At 37.4% G+C, this 20,239-nt stretch overlaps 1 protein-coding gene across 4 annotated transcripts in view; it reads right to left on the reverse strand.

Annotated features, from left to right (window-relative positions):
- The window catches only part of SLC24A2 (solute carrier family 24 member 2), a 118,935-nt gene that overhangs the window by 23,480 nt on the left and 75,216 nt on the right, over window positions 1-20,239 (reverse strand). For 2 of the 4 annotated variants that reach the window (XM_080372891.1, XM_080372890.1), the window contains 3 exons: window positions 17,756-17,806; window positions 11,670-11,765; window positions 9,884-9,972 (listed from right to left, as the gene is read on the reverse strand). In XM_080372891.1, the coding sequence (XP_080229017.1) occupies window positions 9,884-9,972; window positions 11,670-11,765; window positions 17,756-17,806 (236 nt within the window). The remainder of the gene's footprint in view (window positions 1-9,883; window positions 9,973-11,669; window positions 11,766-17,755; window positions 17,807-20,239) is intronic. The other 2 variants (XM_080372893.1, XM_080372892.1) reach the window with 1 other exon arrangement.

Here is a 20,239-nt window from a genome sequence, read left to right on the forward strand (position 1 = left end):
CTGAGAACAACGGGTCTTACTGAGACAAAGAAGGCATTAAGTACATCAAACTTTTTTCCTCATCCTTTATCATTATGTTTCCCCCCACATCCAATAAAGGATGGCGATTCTCCTTAGCCCTCTTTTTGTTGTAAATGTATTTATAGTAAGGTTTTTTTTTTGTCTTTTACTGCAGGGCCACATTAAGTTCTAGTTGGCTTTGGGCCTTCAGTGTCCTCCCTGTACAACCTCACAACATCCTTGTAGCTTTCCTGACTTGCCTGCCCCTTCTTCCAATGTTCATAAATTAGTTTTTTCCTGAGTTCCAGCCAAAACTCTCTGTTCATCTAGATCTGTCTTCTTTCCTGCTGGCCCACCTTTTAGCACATGGGGACAGCCCACTCCTGCATCTTTAAGACTTCCTTCTTGAAGAATGTCCATCCATCCTGGACATCTTGGCTATTCAGGACTGTCTCCCAAGGGACTACATCAACCAGGCTCCTAAACAGGCCAAAGTTGGCCCTCCAGAAATCTGAGGTAACAGTTCTGTTGACCCCCCTCCTTACTTCTCCAAGAATCGAAAACTTACCATTTCATGATCTCTGTGCCCAAAATGGCCTCCAACCACCACACCACCCACAACTCCTTCTCTGTTTGCAAACAACAGGTCCAGCAGGGCACCTTGCCTAGTTGGCTCCCTTACCAGCTGCGACAGGAACTCCAGGAACCTCCTAGACTGTTTCCTCTTTGCTACACTGTATTTCCAGCTGACATCTGGTAAATCAAAGTCCCCCATGAGCACTCAATTTAGTGATTGTGAGACTTGTCCTAGCTGCTTATGGAATATTTAATCTGTCCCTTCATCCTGGTTGGATTGTCAATAGCAGACTCCCATCATGGTACCTGCCTTGATGGCCTTACCCCTGATCCTTACCCATAAACACTTGACCCTTTTATCATTTTTGTCAACCTCCAGTCAGTTAAAACACTCCCTAACATATGGGGCTATCCACCACCTCTCCTTCCTTCTGAAGAGTTTGTAGACATGGATTGCAGCACTCCGGTTGTGTGAGTCGTCCCACCATATTTCTGATATTACAACTATATCATAATTTTCCAGCTGCCCATTGGCTTCCAGCTCCTCCTTTGGCTGCCCATGCTGTGTGCATTGGTGTAGATGAACTTCAGTTGGGCTGTTGATCCTGCCACCTTTTTTTTGGGGATGCCCTAATTCCTATGTGACTGTTCTCAGGTGCTTCTGTGGTTTCCAACACATCAACAACCCTTATGTCTTTGCTGCTGTTTGGATCTCCATCCCCTACATACAATGAGATGGCTAAGGTGCTGTGTGCATTAGCACAGGGACATTTCAAATGTGCTCTAGTGTACTCGGAGCACCATGGGGCACACTGTTCCTCAAACATGGGTGTGCCACCTTCAGGCTTATCTCTAGCGAGCCTGGTTTTATCCCTTTCCCTCTTCAAATCTTGTTTAAAGCTCTTTCAATGAGCCCTGCTAACTTGCTGTGCAAAGATCCTCTTCCCTCTTTGAGACAGGTGTACCCCATCTGTCGCCAGCAAGACTGCTGTTATGTAGATCAAACCCATGATCAATAAACCCCAAAGTCTGCCAGTGACACAGTCTCAGAGCTGGTTATTGATTTGCTGGGTCTTCCTGTTTCTTCCTTCGTCATTCCCTACAATTGGAAGGATAGAGGAGAACAATACTTGTGCTTCTAATCCCCTAACTAGTCATTAAAGGTTTAGACATAAGCTGCATTAGGTCTTCATATATAATAGTCATTAATGTGTTTCTATGAAACTCTCATTAGCTGTGATAATTATTTCTACTCTTTATTTATTGTATCCTTATTTTTCTTGCTTGTGTTTGGGACTGTCTTTTTTGTGACATATATATTTGCAGTGCTGAATATCATATGTATACTCATGCCTAGATGGGATGGATGTGGTACCCTAGTGCACATTAATCAATAACGATAACTGAATTAATTCCCCAATAGGAAAATGCTCACTTTGCATATTCTACCAGGGTTAATGAGGTACCTTTTTACACTACAAAAAATATAGTTATGATGCCCTATTTTCAAACAATGAGATTAGAAGTATGGTTTTGCTCTGTGTTCTCTTTTACACATCTGTAACATTCTTTTCTTTTACACCACTCTATGTATACTCATAACCCTATTCTTTCCTATTTTTGCTACTTCATTTCTTCTATGTAACTCATTACAAATAATGAAAAAGGTACCAAATCTGTGGATGATTGATCTTTCACCAGTTCTTCATCCAAGAATGTCTATCTAATACTTGTCTGTAATTCCACCGAAGTCTCTTATCGGTTTGCTCTGGACTGGTCTGACAACTTTTCACAATTTCCCAAGAAAATTTTTGCAAGCAGAGGCAATGATGATATATATCATTATATAAACAATACAAACATATGGTGACACTTAATCAATAAGTATTTTGTTTATAAACAACAATTTATGGCAAACTCCATCTGCCAAAGTCACTGCTTCTAGCAAACATCAGAAAATCATTGTCTCCATGGATGCTTATGCTCACACTATCTTAGGAATAACAGTTGTTTTTCTGGCACAACATCAAACTGCATTTTTATACTATTTTTCCTGACAGTAGAACAAAATGGAAAATAATTACAATGAACAAATTGAAACTTATCTAAAATACTGAATCTGTCACTATTTACCAACTAGTCTGTATTGTATAATAGCTATAGCATATGAATTACAAATATTATACTCCGAGAGTTATTCTGTTAGTCCAACTAAGCTGAAAAGCTGAGCTATAAATTCTCATACTTGTACATCTTGTGCATTTTGACTTGTGGTATCATTAATCAGTACAGAATTATCATTAGGACTCCACAAGAAAGGAAACTGCAGACAGGAGCTATTTGCAGTTCAACTTGCTTATGCTAAAGTATAGATATTGTACCACTTATAAAAAGGCAATTTCTTTCTTTGCCTGCTAGTGCTGCAAAAGTTTGCTGAGGTTTTTTTGTTTTTGTTTTTTTTTTTTTTTTCTTGGAAATGAAGAGCTCTGTACAACCCAACTTCTCAAAATAAGTGATTCAAGAAAAAAATATGGTGTCTTAAAATGTTACCTGTCTCAGAGGCAAGTACTGATTTTCAGAATTGAAACTGATTTTCTCCTTTAGAATAGCAAATCTCACATTAATTTATTTCACCAGAAAGGCAGAGGACAATGTCAGTTGGAGCCCTACTGTGAACTGCCTCATGTCTCTGCTTTCTGTTTCTTGTCTGTAACTTGAATCACTCATTTATGTTCTCCTACCTCTCATTTAGAAAAATAGTATCTGAAAGAAGGTGAGATGCTAAGTCAGTACAGTAGTATGCAATTTCTATGGGGTAACTAAGACAGAAAACAACATCTTTCCTCATGAATTCTTGAGTAAAATTCAAGCAGGGAGTAAAATTAAATCCCTGCACTTTCAGAATACAGTCTGTATACACGGATGCTCTTCTCAGGGCAGCTAATTTGTATGAATCCTCTCTGCACTGTGAACTCACTGAAAAGAGCTACCTTTTCAGTGGAGCCTATGGGGAGAAGCAAGGCTCAGGTAGGTATTTGCTCCAGACTGCTATTGCTGCTTGCATTCTCTTAGGCTCTTGCACAAATGAAAGCACTGCTCCTGGAGCTTACATGCAGTTTTTTATGTCCATGTTACTGTCAGCACACTTTGGGGAATCTGAAGACAAATACTCAGAATGTCATAGTGAAAACTGCAGTCAGACCACCAGGAGAAGTAACAGCTACAGTGCGATGGAGACAGATCTGAAGAATAAGCCATTGTCTTCACACTGCTTTTCACTGTCCTAGTTTTCAAGTCAGTCAGACTGGTATACAGCAGAAAAAAGTGTGGAATAGGCAACTGACTAGTCTTGGGAAAATAAAGATCAACCCCTTTTGATGGCACCGCAATTCCATCAAGTTACAAGAAGAGCTACACCAGCAAATAAGATGCAGGCATTTACTTCAGACTGAGTGTAGCAACTGAAAAAAAACGTTTGGGCTTTGGAGAATCTATTTTTAATGATCAATGAAACAAATACCAGAGATGCTGGAATATATCATGGCCTTACAACAAAGGCAGCTCTAATGTTCTCTGCACTCTCTCTAGGACACAGAAATGTTTAATATAGCCCAGAATCATTGGCTGAGACAGAGAACACAATGAAATTCTTACTGAAATTCATATATGCTAATTTGATGTAAATGGAGTGTATACTCCAGGGCAGCTGAGATCTGTACCTACGAGGGGCTCTGTCCTGAAACACAGCCCACCATGCTGCAGCTCTTTGGTGGAGAGGGCAAAACGTGCTTTATCACAGTGCTGCTCAGGCAGGCAGGCTAGGTCCAATGAAAACAATAGAGTATTTGCAGCATCTTCCTATGACATGCAAGTTGCCTTGTGTTTTCATGGAAAAGTTATCTCTGACATGGTTGGCATGTAAACATTTTCCAGTGGAGTTTCCATGGAAACAGGTAAAAGCGTGCGCATGTGTATGTGTGCGTGCGTGTATATGCGTGTGCGCGTGTGTGTGTGTGTGTGTAGGCGGGAGGAAAAGGTGTTATCTTCAGATTGGAAACTATTTTTAGGAAAGCCACAGGTTAAAACGACTACGACTGAACACACTTAATCAAATGCTTGTTAAGAAGGTGGTGGGGGGGAAGGGAGACAATTGGACTTCTCAGAAGGATCAGGTCTCTGAAGGGCACCCTGTAAAACATTTAATGAGATAGTCAGTGTCCTTTTAGTCTTCTTTCATTTTCAGATACATGCTCAGTACCACTTTATGAAGCTTTATATAACAGTCTTCTTTGTGGCAACCTGCTAAAGGTTGAGACAGAATGCTGTAAGCAGAGCAAAATCCCTGAGGAAGATGCAATATCCAGCAGGAGGGAAGGCAATTTCTGCCTGCAAATGAAGCAGGAACGTTGTACAGACCGTATGGTGGGAGGAGGTATTGTTCCCTGCTGTGCTGGTTAGGGGCTGGGAAGACCGCAGCCATCTGTCCTTCTCAGCTGAGGGTCCCTGTTTTATCAAAGTGTAGGACATCTGCTGCTGCTTACAGTGGCAGTGGGATTATGTGAGTCTTACTGTCTGGGACAAATAACTGGGTTGCTGAGGACATTTTCTGGAAAGCCTTTTTGAATTTCAGCAGCATCAGGACATACTATCTTGTTGCTCAAGGGCTTGGGCTAGCAACAGGACAGCAGAGTTCCCTCGAGGAGAGTGGACTGACAAGAATGGAGTTAAAGGCCTGTGAAAAAGGGAAAAACAAGACAAAGGAGTTTGGAAAAGACAAAGGAAGACAAAGTGGGGGCGTAGGGGTGAGTGGGGGGTGTGGGGAAGGAAAGAAAAGTGAAATTCAGGCAGTTCATGAAACCTTGTGAAAGTTATTAACTGACAGTGTCTGTGACACTGTCTTGTGTAGTGTTTCAGCCCTGTGTAATTGAAAAAGGAACGGAGGAAAGAATAAGAGTCTGGAAAGCAAATAAAGAGGACCAAAAAACCCCTAAAGAAACCAGAAGACGTATAAAGAAAACTAAAACATGGGCATTTGGAGTGTTATGCTTTCTTAAAAAGAACTTTAATTTACAAATACATGAAAATCAAAATACAACACAAAAGCCATCTTTTTCCCCTTTTCTTGCAGTCTTAGTCTGACGCCTGCCTTTCACAAGGGTCCTTTGCTCAACAGCATACTTTTAAAAGAACAGGGGTTTTATAAGTAAGATGGATTTATTTGCATATTCTCTTTGTACTAGTGGAACATACAATTTTTAATGTACTTACTTTCAGACAATTTTAACTCCAGTACAGAACATCATATTACTGAAGTGCTTGCATCTAGGGATTTAGACCCAGACACCATTATCTGAACCAGTGAAAAGTAAGAAAAAAACCGACAAATATGACTATGCTTGTTTTGCAAGAAGGAAAAGCATGAAGACCACAGTGGAACTTGGCAATGAAGAAAGAATTAGAGCCTTATGCACGTCTCCTGCATCCTCATTGCAAACACATTTTAGGAATACTTGATGATCTGCTATGTAATTACATCCATTTCTGAGCCCACAGTTTTCAGGACGTTTGTTTCCCCAAAGGTGTATTTGAAGCTTGGTTCCTCAAGATGGACAGTGTCTCTAATTTTCTCAGTTCTAAATGATCATCACTGGGACATGGAGCACTAAAGATAAGTTTTCTTTAAAGATTTTCTAAACAGCATTTATGGATCACAAAAACGTATCTCTGGACATAGACAAGTGGAAAATTGGAGAGAAGCAATTTTATACTCTATTTCCAAATTCTGACACTACAGCATTTCCTTTTGCATCAGAGTAAGGAAAAATCATCAAACATTCAAGCTTCCAGATTGAATTCTACCCAAGGAACAGAAGCAAATGATATTCTCAGTGTAAAATGGAGAATACTTGTTCACAAAAAGATCAAAATTCAAGAGTATTTGTAGGTCACGACTGAGCTGTAAAGGGTTTGTTCTTGTTGCTCAGCTTTAATGAGTTTTTGAAAGAGGAGAATCTGTTGATGAGGACTGGCTGCATACTATTCTGTGCCTTCAGTATTACTTCCCTGAACAGAGCTGCTTTTAGAACTGATACCATTGTCTGTGAAGATACACTATTTTCTAAGGGTACGTAGCATCTGCATAAAGTTTGGAAGAGCTTGGGAGAACAATGAGATTTCCCTTCCTCAGTTTCTAATCTTTGTCAAAGAAAAAGGTCATGTGAATGCATGTGTGACTTGTCACCCACACTTTATAAATCAGGAGTAATTCTATTAGTGTCAATATACAAAGCAGAAGGAAGCTGAATAGCCCAGTGTTAGTTTCAGAGTGATGCAACAGCTTGGAATGGTGTATCAGGAAGCTGTGCAGAAAAACCTAGGCAATACATTGAGGAAGGTTCCCTGTAGTACAGAGTAGGCACAGGACCTCATAGTGAAGTAGGGTCCCAAGTATCACAGAGACCTATTTATTTTTCATATGGATGAGTAGACTACTTTTATCACATCTTTTCAAAAATTCCAATATATACCTCTAAATTACAAAATAGGTTCCAGCATACCAATAACTGAAGGAGCCTGAGATAGCAGCAGATGTCAGGCTATCACTGGAAGAAGATAAAATTAGAAAGACCATTGGGGAGGATCCCAGCATGGGCAATCTCAAAATGTTATTAGGGGATTGCTATTTTTTATTGTGACAGCAGAAACCTGAAGTTCCTTCAGATTGATGGAAATAGTTCTGCAGAATCACTCCTCCACGAGTTACAAACCTCCCTGCTTGCTCTGTCTTGTCATTTGGATAAGGGTAAATAATGTATCCCACCTCTGGTACAGCACAATGTTTTTTCAGAGTGTGCTAATACTTGCTGAAATTAACATAGAAGTTCCACGCCCTCACTGAAAGTTTAAAATGTCTAAAGGGAGATGAGAGGAAGACATTGCTGAGTAATGTACTCTTGCAGTAATTTTCCCTTCTTACCCTGCAGTTGCTTGAAATTGAAACCATTGTCTTGAATGATGAGGCTGCTTGACCTTGTAGATTTGTGAACAAGCTCAGAAACTGCTTCATTACAATGCAAAATGATAGCATATGGACATTGCTGTGAGATGTGATTGCTTGAGATTGCTTTTCCTTCATTGTTTTCACTGAACATTCTCAGCGGAAAAAGTCTTACAACGCAGGAGCAGTTCCCCTCTTAAGCTACTGAACTCTAATGGAGTCTATTAGAGTTTTCATACATCCCACAGACTCATTTACATACATCTTAACAAGTTACACCAGGCTAAGTCATCCCTTAGTGACCTTTGAGAACAGAAGTCTAAAAGCCACTGTGCTTTGGATTTTGGTTGCTTTTCTGTTTTTAGGGGGTTTTTTTTTAGGTTAAAAAATAGTCTAAAGACATATTTTACTGCAGTGGTGAGATCGGACTCTCAGAACAGGATCCGAAAATTGATCTTTCCTTACCTTAAAATGTTAAGTGTTGAAGTGTGGTGCTGAGATTTTTTATTACATAAATTTTACTCATCTCCTTTATGTAAGAGTAATGCTTTGTTGGGCTGACAAGGATCTTTAAATAGCATGTCAGTCTGAACAACTTAGATTAACAGAAAAGGTAATTTAATGTTCTACTATGCTCTCCTTTCCATGAGGACTCATTATCATTACTGGTCATTTAGGATATCAAAACCCACCCGTCTCTTTAAGATCCTTCATTCTGATTCTCAATTTCTATTCCTAGAGACCAAAATTATCTTCCAACAGTGAAGAATTAAAGCTATCTGACAATATTTGGTGCACCAACACACCAATTGGCCACAATCATCTTGTCATTTTTCCACCTTCATCTGTGTAAAACAAACAGAATCTTTTCCCAAATACTCACCCTACTATACATCACAGTGGTTTTTTTCAGTCTTACAGAAAAAAATTATAACCTCTCCCTGTTATAAGTATGTTTCAGTATAAATTATGCTCCTTGTGAGGGACTATTGTGTTTAGGAAGCAGCCAACAGACATAAACACACTCGATAACTTGCACACCACTTCTGTGGCTTGCAGAACCTTTCAAGGAAAGAATTTCACCTACTGTGATATTGCTTATGTCATGAAGAAGGCATGATGATCTCTGACTTGGACTAACAATTTTGTTAAATGATAAATAAGCAAAAGCAAATAAAATATCAAAACCTAAACCTGGGACAACTCAAACAAAACATGGCCATTGTCTTTTTCACATGATTTTTCTGTATGTAAATGGAATGCAGATCATCCCATTTTTAATGAAGGGAAGCTCATGTTATGGTATAGACCACTGCTCAGCCATCTTTTGCAGTACCTTTCTTGTCTCACTGTAGCCTAATGAGAAAACTAGTAAACTGTATAAACAAAGCCATCATAAAAGCTTCTGTGTCAAGGGTTATTTTTAAGAAGACTTTCTCTCTCCATGCAGGTTTTGCTGTTGCAGTCTAAACCAGCAGTGTCCAAGTTTAGCAAAATCTATTCACCAGCATTTTTCTACTTGTTTGCCTGCTTGGGATGCAGGTGGTAGTGATGAAATAAATTAAATATTAAAAGACAGTTAAAAAGGGCCTGGCAGGGCCAAAATTGGCAGTAAGCTCTTCTTGAGAATTACAGCTTATTAAAAAACCCCAACAAACTAACTCAACTGTATAGCTATTTCAGTAGCCATTGTGCAAGTTAAGTTACACGGTTACTTATTATCTACAAAAGGTGTATGTTAAAGTAAATGCACTAAAGTGTTTAATTACTTCTTTTTCAAATTTTAACCATATGCAATAAAAGTCATAGAAACACTAGTATACTACATCTCATTCAGCTTAATTTGTTATTTGTCTCAAGGTAATAGAAAGCAGGATGGAGAAAAAGTTTGCGCACTGCTCTTCTTTTATAAGTACTTCTTAATTATCCCATGAAGCAAAACATGACAGGTTACCCTCTTAAGAGAACAGCTTTTGTTCAGTGTGATGACAAGCAGACAAGCAATTTCCATTAGCTATATTTACGGCTGCGAACATCTTATCTGATTACACAAAAATACATTCCCTAAAAGAATACATTCCAGACTCCTACCTTACCTTAACTGAAGGGCAGAGAGGCACAAGAGAAGAGCTTTTATATATGGCAAATCATACACTGGGTTCAGTTGTAAATGAAGACTAAATATATCATAGACAGTTCACATTAACAGTTTCTTGCTATTAAGATGTATACTTCCAGTTAAATGCACAATCAAGTATCCAATATATTTACTAGCATTAAAAGAAAAAGAAGAATAAAAAATAAATTAACCTCTTCTTCAACGTTATGAGCGATTCCGTTCTGTACTGGTCCTGAATCACTCGGTGGTGTTACTGCAACTTCCACTTTTGCACTTTTTTCTGTGGCATCATCCATAAACAAGAGTGAGAAAATAACAGAATAGAACATTAAGTAACAAATCTATTCGTGAAACTGCTGTTATATATTGAGTCTGAGAAAACCATCAAATACTGAAAGTGGACGAACATCTGCCTTTAAAACAGAGAGACAAAAATTCTGCCTTCTATTTGGCCAGTACACATTTTGAATAACATTCTTCTGAGTGCTGAGCTTGCATCTGAAGAAACTATTCTACTGGTGCTCATGACCTAGAAAAAATTACATTTTTTGCAGTATTCAGTGCTCTTTGTTTATGCTCAGCTCACTCAGCCTAACACTTCAGGTAAAAAATGACATATAGCATTGTCCTCAGACATTAAACATTGCAGTTTGTTGCATTTACAGGTGAGGGGATATATTCAACAAGATACAACTTTCATAACAGAGTAACCCCTGCAATTAGTAAAGTAACTTTTAAGCTGTAACCATGCTCTTTCTCATGCAAAAAAATGTGGGAAAAGAGTAGATGGGTGGTCTAATAAGATCCAATGATAGAGGATGATTTTTAAAACAGTATCCTGTAGTCCTTATGCTGAACTTTTACAGAAATTAAAAGGGATGAAACTGGGCCTTTGATTTCTGATGCCAAATTTACTCAAATTTATTCCTACTTTGACTACCTTGGAATTATCTAAACAGTAATTACCACTTTAAGTATGTACTAGATAAAAATGTAAATGGATAAACTTCCCTTGGACAATATAAAGTTAAGGGGAATAGTAACATGAAATGTCTAAGTCAAGTTCAACATGTCTTATGGTATGCTCTTGTGCACAGACGGAAATACAGCTGTCTAGTTACATTACCACTATCCTGAGATTCTTTTAAATTAAAAATCCGAGATCACAGCCACAGCAGAGGTGCCAGACTATCTGTAATTATTTCAGTGCCTGTGTGTTGTCTCTTAACTTTACAGCCAGCATTATGCTTTATTAACACTGTCCCATCCAACTGCTTGATTCTGGAAGCAAACAGAATCTAAACATAGCACAAGGTCAGAAAAAGTGTCAGCTAATAAAATGATTCAGCTTTTATCAGCCATATTTGCATCTGGTTTTCTAATGCACAGAACATGCCAAGGTAAAGTAGAGAAAACAGGACATTGTACAGATTTTATTTTAGTATAGGAACTTTTGAACTGAAACACAAATTCTTACCCTTAATGGAAAAGAATAGTAAGCTAATTTTGCACAATTAGCACAGATGGGCCTAAATGACTCCCAGTGAGTAGCAGATAGACAAATCAAATCTTATATATGACAGTTGTTTCTCTTTGTGACAAGGGTGATACCACATAAAAGACACATTGTCCTACAGCAGCTCAATAAATTCATTTAATTTCCACATATAAACTGTGAGTAAATTCTGTCTTTCTATTTCTGGCATTTCAACACATACAAAAAATCAGCATCACATTTTTTTCTTTTCAACCCTGTTGGGAGGCTTTCTAGATGCCTTAACTGACTTTCTGCTTGCACTTAACTCCTGTCCTGTCCGTAAGTTTCATACTTTTTTGTATAGGGAGCAAAAATATTTTTACTGAGATAGCAGTAAAATTAAGTGGAAGGAGAAATTAATCTCTAAGCATTTTCAAGCAAAATTAAACAGCTAAAAAGACCCTCAGGAACAGGTGATAAATCTGAGCTGCTGCACTCACCATGATTAGCAGCTCCATTCTGCCTTTCACTGTCTTCCACCTGGCACTTCTTTTTGGCAATCTTATGCAGAATTGAGGCCCTTTCCTTGAACTTTCCTAAAAGAAAGCATTTTCATTATTAAAATGCAGACATTTTGAGACACAAAGTGTATTTGCCATAGCTTAGGCTCCATGAATCATTGCCGATAATCCATTTCCATCCATCCTCAAACAGCAAACATATTAGTAAACGCTACCTGACATTCTCATACATACTTTTTATTTTTTAGTGGAAACAAAAATGTAATTTTTCTATTCTGAGAGCTTAGCAACAAGTTGAACAAGAAACTGAAAACAAAAGCTATTATTTTTCTTCAGAAGCAGTCAGTAAAGTTCCACCTATAAGAGCGCTAGTGTAAGATTTCAGCCTAAAGAGAAGATGAACACATAAATAAAGCTATTATAAATAAACACAGTTTCAGATCTCAATTAGTAGTACAGTAAAACAGAATTTCAGATGAATCCATTTATTGAATCATGGTGGCTGTGGTCACCTTTGTCACTTTGCACTCAGCTATGTGCCTGTGACTTCTGCAGATACTTCAGAAGGGGAAGAAGAAATGTCCTGAATACACAGTTCTTGTATCAGCTTCTCAAAGGTAAATTTTTTTCTCGTGCCCTGTGTTTTTTGCTTCCTATGATGTCAACCATGCAGTTCATTATCTAGACTGTCTCCAGGGCAACTCATCCTGTCTTAAGATAGGTCCCAGGTCCTGTCACTCTTTATTGACCACTAAGTCCAAATGACACTTTCAAACTAGGTAATGTCAAAGATGGCAAATATTAAGTCAAATTCATTTAGTCCTTTCCCTACATTGGTTGATCTTTCTGTGTAAGGACTCTTTGGACAGCTCGTGTCATGTAGAAAGACGACATATCTGCCTTTCTTTATTGTTATCTGCATTGTTATTGCTCTTTAGGTTTTCTTAAATCTTTTTAAAAATTATAACTGGTGGCTATAGCACAGTACACTTCTAATTAAGAACACTTTTACTATACAGGGCCCATAACTGTTTCAATACTTCATCTCCAGTTAAAAAAAAAACCAAAAAACAACAACAACAAAAACAAACATTGAAAACTTGTTGGTGTCCCTGTAGCAAAAACAGCGCAGGCTTTAAGACTAAAAGATATATCAATGGAATCACACAGTTGATTAACAGTGGAAAGTAAGAATGAGATGTCATGAATGAACTCAGTTGGATACAGTCACCGTTTCTAAGCTAAAATAAAAGACACACAAGAATAAATCATCAGTCAATAAAGAAATCCTCTCTTCCCTTCTCACAAATGGAAGATTCAAACCCCTGTACCAACACTTTTGTATGTGAAGAAGCATATGCACAGTCCACAGGGAGTAGCAGCTATCATTTGCTGGGAAGAGGAATTTGTCAACAGCAAATCATATGGAAAGTAATAAAAATATCACAAAGATTTAATAAACTGTACTGACCTTTCAGCAATCCCTATCTTTTCACAAACACATTATGCTCCAAAAAAATAATTAGCCATTCACAATGGCAAAGGTTATCTTTTTTGGTACATGGCACCTAGAATAAGATTGCCTGCAGAAGAGTATCTAATCCTAGAAAACAGTCATAAATAGCAAGCCATCTCATTATTTCAATGCACAGGGTCAGTGGCAGAGGTTTTAGTTAGATGGGGAAGAAGAAACAGAGTTAAAGAAAAAGAAAAGCAAGAGAGAAAGGGAACTGCTTGGGATATCAGATTAGAGAAAGAAAAAACAAAGTAAAAAATGCAAAACATATTTCTAAATATTTTAAGCTGAAAGACTGAATCAAGTCTGTTCCTAACTTTTGAAACACTAGAGGCATTTAAAAAGTGCTCATCCAGAAGCATGTCTAGATACAAAAAGATGCCTGCATAATTTTCATACAACAGGTACGTCAGTTTGCTAAGGGATCGCTTTAGGTTTCAGACTCCAACTCATGCTTCACGTTTCAGAATTTGGTTTGTGATATCCCAAATACTTGATCGCACTTTTTGCAAGTGATGCATATGATGTAACTGAGACATTTTCTGAGAATTATCTGTGGAACCATCCATGTCTCCACCTACTCCAGGATGGTGCAGGACTTTTTAATTTAAGGTTCCATTTTAAAAGTTTAATTGAAGTCATACAGAATTCTATAACAGTATTTTGTTTAAGACTGTTTTACATTGTTCAGGTTTCTTTTAATAGAGAAACTTGTGCCATTACTGAACTGAAAAGCCATGAGATTCACACTGGTTTAGATTAGCTTAACTGAGGTTATCTTCAATTTTTTTTTACATTTCCAAAAGCCTCCTTCCATCTTTAGAAGGGGCTTTATGTTGACTTTTAACATTGTAACTTACATTACTTCATTCAAGAGACTGCTTCAGAGTTATGAGTCACTATCATGGAAATTAACCTCAACATTTAAAACAGAAACTGTATTTTGTTTTCTTTTTATTTCTCAGTACATGCATGGTTCAGTTTACATTGTTTTACATCATTACTTTCCAGTTGGTTACACTCAGTTACAACTGGTGTGAGTAAACTACGAAAAGACATTAATACCAATTATCAAATGCATGAAACTGAGGAAAGCAGTAGTACTAGTCTGCCTGAAGGCAGTGAGATGTAAAAAGACAGCAGAACCTCCCTCCCCTTCCCTGAGATTTTCCTCCTCCAAACCAAACCAAAACTTGTTCCATGAAGGGGAAGCACAGAGCCACCAGGAAAAAGGATCAGCTCAGGATATTCCTGTCATCCAAATTTACAGAAAGCCCAGAGTTTTCATCTTAGGCACAGATGTCCTCTCATGCTTTTTTTTCTCACCTTTAGGCGGCATTACTAAAATAATCCATAGGAATTTTATGATGCTGATCTTATTTCTAGGAGAAGGTAGGAGCTTATGTTTCCTCTTTTAACAGTTCTATGTACTATGGATTTGACTACCTAAGAGTAATTTTCATGCCATCTGGTACCAACAGAGTTTAGGTGAATGAAAATGCTTGATTTCAAGGACCCAAAATAGGATAGTTTGTTTTAGAAAATTCTTAATCTAGATTCACTGAACTCAGGCAGATTTTGCAGCTCATTTTAGTTTACAAAGGATGGGATACAGGAACAGGAGATCAAGACCAGGTGATTAGCAAAGAAGGTAGCTTAAAACTGATTTGATTTTATTTGGATATATGCAAACAAATTGGTATTGTATAACACAGATATGCCTTGATCTAACTCCATGAGTTAAAGACTTCAGCTGGCATCAGTTGGCAGAGATTATCCTGATCAAGGATATATTAAAAAAACAGTCCTTAAACTAAATCTAAACTGCAGAGTACAGATCCCCTGGGTCAGAAAAGCCTTTGATTTGATAGGAATAGAGTTTATCTTCAGGAATTCGCTCATTTAAAAAAATTCAAGACTCCGCCGTTTGTCTAGTTTTCAGTCTGTGATAAATGCAAACTACTACATCTATACAGCTACAGCCAAGCTTCCAAGAAGATACCAAATCTGTGACTGTTGAGCAGTCTGAACTATGCCTACCAGTCCTGCTCATGGCCATTTGTGGAAATCAGCTAGTGGGTCACAACTAAAAAATTCCAGAAATCCACTTCACGTACTTTCTCCTTTAACTTTAAATTCCCACGGAAGTATCAAATAAAAATATATGCAGTTTTGTCATGTTGTAGGCTGTTGGTGGAGGTTACTTGACAGCACAAGATTACTGTGAAGGTCTCTTCCCATCTGGTAGGGTATATTTTCTCCCCTAGTTGGGCCTGATCAAGCTGCAGTTAGTTTAAAGTCACTTTTAGATCAAATAGGAGCAAACAAACAATAGAGATCAGTTTCTAAGACCTGGAGCACAATGGCTCTCTGGCCATGAGGCTATATCCGTTTGTGTATTGAACCTAACCATTGCTTTCCGTTTCTTATTGTTCTGATGTAGCAGCAAGAACAGATGCGCTTGTGCTTCTCCAGTGGAGGACTGAAAGATTTGCTATCTCTGTCCACAGGTTTGAGGACCTGGAGATAAGGATGTATATTAGAAAAAATTCCATGGATTTGTAACTGGGTTTACACGTTCCTGTGACTAACTTTCTGTACAAAATGTATAAAAAGCTCAGTCAAAAAAGAGGAAAGAGGAAAATGGATAATGCAAATAAGTGTGATGCACAGTGATAGAGATTGTACTTTTGAAAATCCAAAAAGTAAGTTTGATGATGATGACCGTTGTATTTCAGAAGGTAAGCTGTATCATAGACTCTTGTCAGTGTTAATGCTCCTTAAGGACAAAGAGCTTCCCTTCTTATTTTTGCTACTGCAAGATTTTTGCTACTGCTACAGTATGGTTCTCGATTATTTATTCATGAGGAGTGCTTTCTGGAATGACACTGAACATTAACCGCATTACTTCAGCACAGGCACAGTATTAATATATACACATATTCTATGTATCATACTGGCATGGGTGCTTTCCTACCACAAGTTACATTTAACCGTCAATAGAGTATTTATAAATATCAGAAGGCTACCAATGTAGTGAATACTTCAGCATAAAAAATAAAAACCTTCACACACGCAACTCTGAGACTACAATGAGAAATTACCTTTGCGTCTTGATTGTAATGAAGACTGTGATGAGCCACACCGCAAAAGCTTTAGCTTTGATAACTGTACCTGAATGTCCTGGGTTAATAACTCATTTCAGGTGCTTGACAGATGTATTTAAATAACATAGACACCACTGTTTGCCTGGTAAAATCTCCTCTCAGATATCATTTCTTATATCAGTGCCACCCCTATGAATCAGATGGTGAATATGGGCAACAGAGAGTGGTGCAGAAGGCTGCCCTATGAGCTCATGCCTGCTACAGAAGAAAACAGCATCTTCCAACATCAGGCACAAGCTGGAAGGAATCACCTCCTACAGCCAGCTCCAGAATAGCACAGTTATATTTGAGTACCAACAACAGATACAGAAAATGGGAAACAATGTTATCACCTTTTTATTCCCCCGCTGGAGAGATGATCATGAGTAAGTCATAAAATTAAGGTTTTCTTAAAACCTTTTTTACTTCAAGATTAACCTAAACTAGAAAGTAACTGTGTTTTTTAAAACAAAAAAACCAAACAAACAGAGAATTAAAGTATTTGCCTTATATTCCCAACATTGAAAATAAAGTAAGAATAGGCAGCTAACTTTTCTAATGGCCTCAATATTCCCATCCTCAAACACGCCAATGATTATTACACTTAACATTCAAAGACAATCTGTCTGGCACTATATTCAGAGAGCTGGACAAGAGGCCTTGATCCCACAGACAATCAGTTCTCAGTTCAATGAAACTTCCAAGTTACAGAAATTCTGACCACACTAGGACCAAAAGCTTGTGCTAGAAAATTATTATACAGTTAACTGCTTTCCTGAATTAGTATAATGAACTGCAACACTTTTGCATCAGCAGAAAAATTTCCCAAGATTTCATTGAGCCCTGATTCAGCCCCTAATTGCTTCCTTCTTGTATTGCTAGAATCAGGATTTTAAATTGCGTAAGTCTTGCATTGCAATTAAGCATACAATTAATACTCCAGGAATAGTCATGCCTAGTTCTTAAAGTTTATTCATTATATTTAAATAGTACAATAAACGGAAGTCACTTAATAATTGTTCTCAAACTGAATGATTTCAACATCCATAAATTAATTCATCTTCTTGAATGCATTGTAAAACATGGCATAAAATAAGCATCTGCAATCTATGTTATACTGTGCTGTATAATCTCTGAGTGTTGTTTTGCAAGTATGTTCTTTAACAAAAGCATTCCATTGTATTTCCTTATCTGAAATAGCAAAACTGAAACGCTGAAAACAAAAACCTCAAAAAAGAGCCATAACTGATTGCGCCATCAATGAAGACATGCAAGAAGGAGTTATTAAAAAATGGAGAAACTGAAAATAGGACTAAAAAAAATGAAGGAAAAAGTAAACACATAAAAGGCGCTTAAGAGGCTTCAAAAAAAGCTGATACAAACAATTCTAAAATATTTCTTACCTTCTTCAGTCATTGTGTCATAATATTTTAGGTTTCCATATGATCCAAGCTCTACAACATCACAGTAAAAGACACAAAGATAAGGAAGCAGCAGACATTCAAGAAATGTACACGTTTTTGCATGTGCTTCATAAACTCGAATAGTGGCTATGCAAAATTTCTGCAGGACAGTGAGCCACGGACTACAGAAATGGCAGTGCCTTCCCCCCTAGAAATTTCACAAGTCACTGGCTTTAGGTAAGCAACTTGGTAAAGTAAGATGTAGGTGAAGCACTGAAATCTAAAATTCAGCTTTTTCAAGGTGATTGACAATTTGGTGCCTCTACATTTGGGAAAACATCATAAACTGTGACAGTACCTAATCAGCAGCACCTTTGGAAACTAAGCTCTTTTAACATTCCCCAGGTCAGACATTCATATACTTGGCATCCAGCTTAAACAAAATAACCCTCAAAACACATAATCCAAAGAACTGTTCATACCGCTGTCGCACAAACATTGTTTTGATACCTGTGCTGACGTTGACTTGCTTTAGAGGGGTTACTTAATTTAACCACTCTCTTGTCACTTGTGAAGTCAGAAGAAAAGTATTTACGCAATTCATCAGGTTGTATGATGCCTAACTTAGTTAAATCATTTAAATAGATCTGAATATATTGCATTACTATATTCTAGCAGGGCAGAGAAAAGAACAGAATGTAGAGATCTAGATCTTTAGGGCTACTTTATTTTTCTATGTGACACAATCTTGCACGAAATAATTTTTTTCTCCAGCTGTTGCTTTACACTTAATTTCTTAAAGCACTTTTTTCTTAAAGTTTGGCATATATGTAAATATACATATATATAAAACCACAATAATTAATGTAGCTCTGCAAAACAGGACAGATTAAAATTACGCACAAGAAGGAATTTGTAAATGATTTGTCTGAGGTATTTGTGGATGATTTCACTCATTATTTTTATATAAATTTTTACAACTGAGCTTCTGAGCATCCAACCTTTGACAGAGTGTAATCATTAAAAAATGGGTACTTAACAGTTTGGTAGTGCTGTTTTCTTTGAAAATATTCTCTCTTCATGTTTATGAAACAGCTTAAGCAATTAAAAGTATAAATGCTGCCCAATTATTTTGGTTTTAGCTAATATACCTCATCATCTTTCAATATTTTTCCACATAGGTGGATTTCAATAGAGGTATGGCTATTAGTTTTTAACTGTAAAATACTGAGATGATATGTAAAACTGATACTTTGAAATATCCTTTAAAAAAACCCCTATTTGCAGGTACCTGAATCTGCCAAATGAACATTGCTTACATCATTTGCAGAGACAGAGAACACTTTATGCCATGTAACTAGAAAATACAGTATATTATCACTGTTTATTTTTTAAATAATTATGAATGGATTGTAGTGATTTTTTTCATAGACATACTTTATCAAAACAAATCACAAGTACCAACATACTCTTGCTTGTACAATGCAGTGTCTTACTTGCACATAACTACACCCAACAGAATATGACATTACTGTATTTCTTAAAGCAAAGAAAGGCATCATTTAAAAACAGAATTTATTATATTGTTTTATAATTATATAGAATGCATATACTGTTTTGTAAAAATGTACTTAGTGTTGCAACTTAATCTTTGTAGCTGCTTGCACATAAAAGAAGCTGCTGTCCTACCATCTTGATTTTAGTCCTAAAGATTTGAATTCCTTACCTGGGAAGAGGTCCCAATAACTTCAGTATAGACTTCCCTGCATACAGCATTTGGGACCATATATGCTGTTTAATTAGAGCTCATATCTGCTGACTCTATGGCCAGCAACTTTGATTAAATTTATTCTCACTGATCTCTTCCTTGATGTGTCTGGGGTCTGCTTTGCTGGAACCTGGGGTGAGGCATCCTCTGGAGGATGAGGACAGGAATGGAAGACGGAAGCCAAAAGTTGTTCAAGAGTAATCATAGAAATGGAAGTACATGCAGGAGACAACACTGCCCAAGGGGCTGCGCAAACTCATGTAGAAAAAAGAGTGACGATGGGGGTGCAGAAGGACAAAGTTGAGAAGAAAAAGTTTGTACCGTAGCAACAAACTTAAGAATTGACAGAACAATGGTATGAGGTCTCTGACTTAATGGATGAAGCAGAATTGTTTCCAGAGGAAGCCAACAACAATGGTTAATTATGCTGTATCTTCAGAAGAAATAAAAGTGGCAGCAGAAAGGTAAGACACTTGACACACTGACAATCCAGCTTAGACCTGTTTGCTTCCCATCTGAAGTGAGAGGTACAAGACAAGTAAGAAAGAAAAAAGGACACTCTGATTATACAGAGACTTAAAAGAAACAAGGACATGCATACGGGCGCGTGATGCTGATGATAATCATGTTCTGGGTGCTTCAGCAATTCAACACACCAAGGATTAAACTAGGTTAATTCTTGCAGTTAGCAAAATTACTTCCAGGAAAACACTAAT

This window comes from Falco punctatus (assembly GCF_963210335.1).
Source record: "Falco punctatus genome assembly, chromosome: Z".
Lineage (NCBI taxonomy): Eukaryota > Metazoa > Chordata > Aves > Falconiformes > Falconidae > Falco > Falco punctatus.